General features: G+C 44.3%; 1 protein-coding gene across 1 annotated transcript; it reads right to left on the bottom strand.

Moving 5' to 3' along the window:
* Positions 1 to 396: 396 nt before the first annotated feature.
* On the bottom strand, positions 397 to 6,235 carry SLC35G1 (solute carrier family 35 member G1). Its single transcript, XM_065672901.1, has 3 exons — positions 5,959 to 6,235; positions 1,781 to 1,961; positions 397 to 1,273 (listed from the first exon to the last, which is right to left on the bottom strand). The coding sequence occupies exons 1-3, from the start codon at positions 6,233 to 6,235 to the stop codon at positions 514 to 516; spliced, it is 1,218 nt and encodes a 405-aa protein (XP_065528973.1). The 3' UTR covers positions 397 to 513.
* Between the last annotated feature and the right edge of the window lie 2,420 nt (positions 6,236 to 8,655).

An 8,655-nucleotide genomic window follows, 5' to 3' on the forward strand; every position in this document is an offset into this window, starting at 1 on the left:
GAAAGCTTATAAATGTGCAAGCTTTATCTGTTCTAGAAAAGTTGGATGTTTATAGGATTATAACTCTTTTTTCAGTTCTAACTTTTGTACTGCAAACCCTCTACTAATCAAGCACAGAATAGTATTAAATAAGCCTGGGAGACTGATTTCCACTGCTCAGAAGAACAAAGAAAGGGTCTAAGAAGTGGAGAATCAGGATTTTTAGTAAAATAAAAGCCAAAAATTTATTTTCCACGTTTGATAGGAGGCAAGCAACTTTCAAAATTTTTTCTACTTCTCGTATTTGCATGCCTAAATATGAGAAAGAAAAGTATATACCTAATCAGTTGTTCACACATATTCAATTTTCTTAAAAAAAAAAAAAAATATATATATATATATTCAACTTATTGCCCATAATTTGGTACTACAATTTGGTAAGATATACTTAAAATAAATAAAAACAAATATTGTGTATATATATATATGTATTTCAAGATTGTTTGTTTCTGTAATGAATTAGTGTCTGCACTGTCAGATTTCATTTTCTTTAGCTTTCTTCAAGGTTTGTCGCCACTTACGAATAGCAGTTCCAGAACTACTCGCTACGACACAAAGGGCACCACCTACAGTCCACCAAGTTGGCAGATGATTGAGAAAAAGAATTTGCAAAATAAAAGCAAACACCACATCCATTGTTTTCATTATGGCTACAGGTCCAGCTTTCTCTATCTGTAATGCTTTTGTGAGAAAAATCTGTCCCCCTAACCCTAACAAGCCTATTAATATTAGAAGAACCCTATCTTTACCACAGTGCGGTAAACGCCATTCATTCATAACAAACAATGCTATAACACATCCAATTAAACCAATGACCGCATAATACCAAATTGACAAAAAATAATGCACGGATTTTCCCACCTTCCTTAGTATAACGAAAGTCGAAGCTGCAGACACTGTGCTTGCAATGGCTGCTATAGTTCCTTTAAGGTGCTCTGTATAACTTCCTTCAATCCCTGTAACGTTTGACCCAAACAGAAATGGTGGTCTGGCAATAAGAATCACTCCAGTGATGGCAAAGAGGTTAAACAGAAGATCCCAAATACTGTACTTCTCTTTGAGAAAGATCCATGCCAGCAATGATGTAAAAACAGGACTGCTAAAAGTTATAACAGTGGCATCAGCTAGTGGCATGACTTGGTAAGCATAGTAGAGAAGAATCATTGCACTAGAGCCAAGGAATCCTCGGAAGAAAAGAAAAATTCTTTTACCTTTTGGTCCCAAAAACCCTGTTCTGAAAAACAGAAACATCACATTAATATTGCTGGCTTGCTTATTTCATGACCAGCATTCAACCACATTTAAACGTACATACCCTTCTAGACTTTACACACCTTTCTAGGTGAAGGTCTTATCTCAAATATAAAAGTATTTTTAACTCTCTGACCACAGACCAATTTATTCCCATCACCACTCCCAATCACATTCAGAGTCAAGAACCTGTTCTTCTAGCTATTAATTTTTCTACTTGCAAAATAACCCAAGCGTATCTACAACTTACCTTCTATTTTTTAAGAACACCATTTCATGGAAGACCAACACATTTAATATAATCCCTGCAGAAACCTCTACAATTCAGGGAGTCAAAGATTTTCAGTTTCTGAATTGTATTCAGAAACTATTAACTAATCCAAAACAATGCAGTTACGCAACTGAAGTTTGAATTAAAATAATCTTGCAATCTGATTTAAGCAAGTGATAATTCTACATCTATTTTTAAGAAATAACTTTAATTACTTACTTGTAGTATATTAAACCAGGAAGAACAAATGCCATTTGGAAAATACATCGAAACGCACTCACTTCCACTGAATGTACATCTTCTATTTTTTTAAGAAATAAAGAGGCCACTGAGAAAAGGAAGGCAGACAGTACGGTGTAAAACAGACCAAGTCCTGGACACGCAGCTTTCTTCTTTGTTCCTGCAACAGATAAACTCAAGTTAATAATCCATTGGAAGATTTCTCAAGTTAATCAGCTCTATACACTGCAGTGCTTTATACATTTGCAACTATTCTTGGGAAAGTAAGAGAAACAAATGCAAATACTACATGTATTTATGAGACCTGCCTTGAAAATATATTTCACTGACCACCACAGGTCTCCATTTTTTCCTTAAAATAGGAGGTAAGAGATGAACTCTTAACACTTTGGATACAAAACTTCCCACATTTCCACGAGTCAGTGGGCTTTACAGCTTGGCTACATCAGCCTAGTTTGGGTGATTCACTGTAGAACTAGTACGACTGACCACCGCAAGGACCAACAAATACAACAAAATGGTCCACGGTCAGATTCTGAAACACTGAAACTTATTACCTTGGGAACTATCTGATTATCGATTAAGTTACTCAGGTTTCATAAGCAACAATTTAATTTCCTTTCTCACAAATACACACATAAAACTTGTGTACAGAACCTCACTTCTGTTATATTTCATGTTTGTTTTGCAGCTAAATCACCCTAGACCTACAAAAGTTTTACATAACATTTTTATTTTGCTATAAAAATCCAAGTATTTTCTTCAGACAAGTATCATTATTAAATCACCATTAAGTGTACATTTTTAAGCAGAAAAAATTTAAGTGACTTTAATTTTAAAACATCATAGGCCTGCTTAAAGTACTGATAAACTTCCATGAAGACCTTAGTTATCACCTTAGTTTACACTTATTTAGCAGACTTCCTGAAGTAGTTTCCCAAGTCTAACAGTCTCTATTCAAGCTTCCTCACTGCCTCGGGCTCTCTTCAGGGACGTACTCTTCCTTGTTCCACTCATCTTCTCCACCCTCAACTATTCAAACAATAATTTAAAAAACAAAAGAAAAAGAATGGCTAAGGGAGAGGATGAACTGCTGCTGACCCTCAGCAGCGTCCCAAAAAAACCCAGCCTATTTCGCTATTGCTTTGCTGCATAGGGAACAGTCTTTCCACTGAACCTAAAGGTGAACAGTGAGGAAGAGAACCCATCTAAAAATCTGAGTGGGATGTTACCTCACTCTTTTCTTTCTGTCTGCACAAAACTTTGGGAGTTACCTTTTCTTCTACAACACCCTCTAAAGCCAAGAGCAAGAACTGCATGTCCCTGAGGCAGTGTTTTGACAAAAGGGTACCTCATCTCACATTAGAGCGGAAGCCTGTGGGCTTTACGGATTCCCTAAAAACCAAACCAGCAGGACACTGCTGTGAGTTGCTTAGCAACTAAATATGGGTTTGAGGGGCTTTTTGTTTTGTTTGGGGTGTGTGGCGTTTTTTTAAACTAACAAAACTTGTCGCAAACCATTTTGATCCTCCTTGAGATCAGCACTCAAGGATGAGAAACTGCACTTATTACACAATAGCTAAGACTGGACCAATACAGTGTGTATAGCATTGGTTCTGGCTTCAACAGTTTTAGAGACCCAGGCTTAACAACCACAACCAAAATTTGAAGCACGCAGAAGGCCTGCTTTTCAAGGAATCCAGCCACACTGCAGCCGAAAATGAATGACAGTTTCCACTAGAAATACTTTTATTAAGCAACAGCCTCTTACATAAAAGTGACTATAAAAGCTATCACCAACCAACACTGGACCAGGACATCTACCAGCTATGAAGCAGAGTGCATTTAAAAAATGTTCATGAACTACATAATGTCCTAATCCACACAGTCACACAACAGAACTACAAAACCAACAATGTCTCTAATATTAAAGCAAGAGGAATCAGACTGGCCTATAACTGAAATGGGAAATCCAAACTCAGGCTGGCTTATGGATGAACACAGCACAAACAGAACTATTAACTTTTATTTCAGGCACGATAACTTGTCTGATTACTACAGAACGAAGCCAATCTAAATAACTGGAGTGTTGAAATGGAAAACCAATCAAATTAAAGTAAGCTGAAAAGATCCTATACCTAGAATTAAGCGTGGGATTTGAAGGAACAAAGTAAAAACAGAAGGCACTCATTTTTGTAAGCTAGGCAATAAACCAAACCTATCAGAAACAGTATCTTGTAATTCTAAAATTTAAACCATCAACATCTCATATTGCCAAACCATGTACTCAGTGCAATGAGAAAGTGTTTTATTTCCTTTTAAAAATACAGCGGTCCAAGTTCTTCTTACCAAAACAAGAACTGCAGTTCTGAAGAGTACTCATTTCAAGCTACATTGTGAAGATGTTAAGATAACATTCCCACCCCACAAAATACTAAGCCTCCAAGCAAAAGCCCCATGCCATCAAAACAGTCAAGCACTCATGCTTTTCTAAAAAAGTGTAGCAGTCTGAAAATGCCGAAGTTTGAAGTAGCACCCGAACCCTCTTTTCTGAGTGGCTGCAGGTTTGAGGTTTTTCACTTTTATTCTCTCACCATCTCCAAACGTAAGGATTTCCAAGAATCTTTCATTCATGTTTTAAGTACTAGTCAAATGCCTCCCACTGCACACCATTTTCTGTGTAAATTCTTGTTGCCTGTATTTTAACGCCATGCTTTCTTGAAAACAGCTTCTATACTTGCAAAATGCAGAGAAGAAAATCACACTTCTCACATACATGCATCTTGAGTATAGTAGCAGAGGCAGAAGAGTACTGGCTGGGGGGAAGGTGGTCAGTGAGAAGATGATTCTCCCACACCTTCTGTAAAGCCAGAGGGTGATCCATTCTTCACACTGTAAGAAGCAGGTGAACGGCTCTCCCACAGATTTCAGGAAAGCACCATGAGCACAACAGTCTGCGCAAGAGCTCACCATGGTCATGCAGACAAGATCTAGGAGTGATTCATAAGTTCAGCCATTGGCTCAGTTAACAATTTTGCTAGACAGACTAAAGAAAAAAAAAAAAAAGTAAGTCTGATGAATAAATACAAGCTTCTCAGGATTACAAATGTGGGGTTTTTTCTCTCAAGCTTTGTCTCAGAAGTGATGTGAATTTCAGTGGTGAAGCATGGTATCTCTTCTGGCTTCTCCACAGCTCACTGGCTAACAAAGACTGCTATTTAATTCATTTTCTGCTGGAAAGTCAATCATAGTCCAGATTTAAAGAGAACACGTTTTAGTGAAGTTGTTTAAAAATTACGCATGCCAAACTACTTCAGATAACAACTTCAAACACTATTTTAGGATGGCATTTAGGTTTTAGGAGGAAGCTACGTTAAACTAACAAAAAAAAAAAAGTGTATTTCGCAGTAAGTTTGTAGCTTTAGCAATTCAAAATGACCAAGAAGTGAAGCACAGATTAAGACAAAATAAAGAGGAACCTCACACTAAAGCAAGGTATGAATTACCAAGGAAGTCACAGTTGCAAGTACATGGACTTGTTGAACAGCACTCATTCCCACTGTCAAAGCTCACGCTGCTAGAACGCACCTTGATTTACTCAAACCTTTGAAACTTCGGCAACAAGAAGGTCCGTTTTCCCGAGTGATAATCGCTGAAAGCCACGAGCAGCAGCTCGCCCCTGAGGACTGGGAGTCAGCGAGGCGCGGCCGCAGTGGCCCCGAGCGCTAGTCCCGCTCTCGGAGGGGCACCAGGTCCTGGCCCTAGCCAACCCCGGAGTGCAAGCACAGGCTAGCACCACGGAGGAGGTCGTGCCTGCCGCTAGGACCAGGAGGAGGGAGAGGCCGCATACGCCCGTAGGGGCCCGGTGTCCCCCGCCGGGCACCAGGTGTGGGCCGCCACAGTCAAGTAGCCTCGGCTGCCGCCGGCCTCTCCCCGCCCGAGGGCTGCCGGCGGAGCAGCGGGCTCAGGTGCCGGACGCCCTCTACGGCCGCCCCAGGTCGCTCTGCGCCCCGCCGCCCCGCGCGGTGAGCCCCCGTGCCATCGGGGCCGCTTCCTCTTCCTCCGCTCCTCTGCCAATGTCACCCCCAGAGCGGGCAGCGATGCCAGGAGGGCGCTGCCCTCCCCCCCGCCCTGCCTGCCAGACTCCCTCTCCTCACCAGGTGCCTTGCAGCAGCGCGGCCAGGACAAGCCCGAGCAGCAGGCACAGCCGCGGCGCTCTTCGGCGCCCGCTGCCTCCACGCCGGGCGCCGGGCAGAGGCAAGGCTGCCCCGTACCCGCATCGTCCTCCCGGCTCAGCGGCACCTCCGGCTCCTTCCCGCCCGCTGCCAGAACAGCGGCGGCCTCGCCACTCGGGCACAGCACTTTGAGGACGCTGGGCTGCCCGCGGCGCTCCCGGCACAGCACAAGCCGGCAGGCACCTGGCCTCCTGCGCATGCGGTGCCCCCGCCCAGCGCCGCCCGGCTCCCTCCCTCCCTGCGCCCGCCCCGGCGCTTCGGGGGGGGGGGAGGGGTAAGGGTGCTATGCCCGGTTGCGGTTTAATCACCGCCGGAGCCATGGCCCCGCCTGGAGATAGCCAGGCTGCCTGTCAGACTTCCACGGCAGAGACCTGCCTGGGAGCCCGGGGGGAGCCGAACGCCCCTCCCGGGAGAGGAGGCAATGCTCTGCCCTGGCATCCCCTCAGCCCACGGTGGGCCACTGAGAGAAGTACGGGAGCTGCGCCCGGGCGAGGGGCCTGGGCAGGGAGGAGCGAGGCCGCTGTGCTTCGGGAGGGGGAGCTCTCACCCTGCCGGAGAGCTGCGCGGCGCCGGCCCCGCCGGGTGACCGTTAGGCACGGCCGAAGCCGCTGGGCGGGGGCGCTGGGTGGCGCAGGCCGCGGGGTCTGCTGCCGCCGCCCCGCGCTCCGAGGCGGGGAGCTTGCGGGGAAGTGGAGCTGTGCTAAGCGGTGACGCAGAGTTACTTCAGGGGCGTTGCTGCGTCATCCGAGCGCCCGAAACGAAGTGTGTAACTGTTGAGTACGCGGGACTGACACCTCAAATAGCGGCTCCTCGGCCCGAGCTCGGGCGGCATCTGCACGGGGACAGCCGCGTTTTATTACGGCTTTTCCACATGGCGTGTGTCAGCGTGAAATCCGCCCGGTGCAATCTCCGCACCGACTTAAGTAGCTTTCGGCTGGCCGTTAACGTGTAAGTGCCGTGCAATCACACGATTACCTGAGCATCGGCCGTAGCATCACTGGAATTGCTGCTGCCTGCACTCGCTGCCCTTACAGAGGTCAGAATGGAGATGCGAACCTGGTGGGTGATTTTGTCATTCTGTGTGCATAGGAAAACCCTCACAGGGTTGTTGGTAGGGTACAGAAATCATCTAACCACCTTCTCCTGGTAGATTTTCCCTAAAAAACCGATGCTGCCTCTGTCTTCGGGCAGGGGAATCAGAGAGGGGAGCTGGTGCAAGTATACAGGCTGGCCTCTTTTCCTTACCCATCACAGACTGCAGAGAAAAAGCAGAATAATTTTCAAAAGCTAAAATTCTTCCCTTTTTTAGCAAGTTGAGCTGTTATCAATAATTAAAACAGGGAGGAATTTCTATTCAAAGAATAGATTTATGCGCACACTAATATTTCAGCTGCATAAATGAATCAGTGTTTCTTTCTTTATTCTTAACAAGGGGAAATGTAATCTGTAGCTTTAGAAAAATGAGTACTAAACGGTAAATACAAGCCGTTTCACACAAACTGTTTTGAACTTCCCCTCAAACTACCTCATAAGAGCAATTTCAGGCTTTCTTTGTGTCTGATTTAGCACATTTTATAGTCCGTGCTAATCCACCAGAGGCCATAAATATTACATTATCTCAGAGCTAGCATTTGATTAATGTGACCAGAATTATTTCACAAATTATTCTTAACTAAGAATTAGATGTGTTATATCAATTATTAAAAAAGAGAAAATAAATCAGTTAAAAAGTTTGTGTTGAAATCAGGATTAATTCTTTCTACAGATTTACATTATCTGAACTCCTCTTTCTAGAAACCAACAAAAGTATCTGCTGCACTAGACGTAAAAGTTTCTAGACGTATTAAAGTTTCTGTCAGCATAGTCCTCTACAAAGTCCATGTTCAAAGCGCTATTAAGTCTTTCCTTATGGAGATGACATGGCAGTTTCATGTCCCACAAAGGGGAGAATCAGGCCAGCAACATTTCCCAAAGAGACACCCTTAATTACTTCTGCCAGATGCACTTCCCTATCACTCAGAGTTTGGTTTAATTTGCAGAGGGAGGTGCAAGTGAACCTGGCAGCCTGCTGCTTTCCCAAGAAACTTACGCTTTTCTGTACACTGGGGCAGCTTTTACAGGTCACTGTTCCATGAGTAACACAAAGGCAGAGCTGCCCTTCCTCACAGAAGTTTTGGTGAAAGACTGGTGGAAATCCTGCCTCTCACCAGCCATCCTGGGGTGGCAGTCCCATGGGTCTCTAAGGAAAAGACCCAACATGTCCCTTGGCCAGCAACTGAGAAGCAGGCTTGCAGAGTGCATGCACCACAAAAAGGCCTTTCCTCGTGGTCACTACATGAGTTACCTCTGTAGCCAGTAGCAGCAGAGCAGCTGGCTTACCTGAGCCTTTGGTGAAGAAAACCAGAGCCAAAACATTTAATCCATAGTACAGACACAGAACAAAGTTTAGTGAGTTCTTATGATTTCTGTCTATTTGTTTATATACTTTGTTAAAATGTGCAGAGTATGTGCTTTAGAATATTGTCACTATGAAACCCAAAGTAAACTTTTTAAGTGACACAGTGCCAAATACTGTGGTGTAGAGAGTTTCGAAGAGTCTCTGCAACAGCCTCCTCCCTT

Source organism: Lathamus discolor, chromosome 3 (genome assembly GCF_037157495.1).
Source record: "Lathamus discolor isolate bLatDis1 chromosome 3, bLatDis1.hap1, whole genome shotgun sequence".
Lineage (NCBI taxonomy): Eukaryota > Metazoa > Chordata > Aves > Psittaciformes > Psittacidae > Lathamus > Lathamus discolor.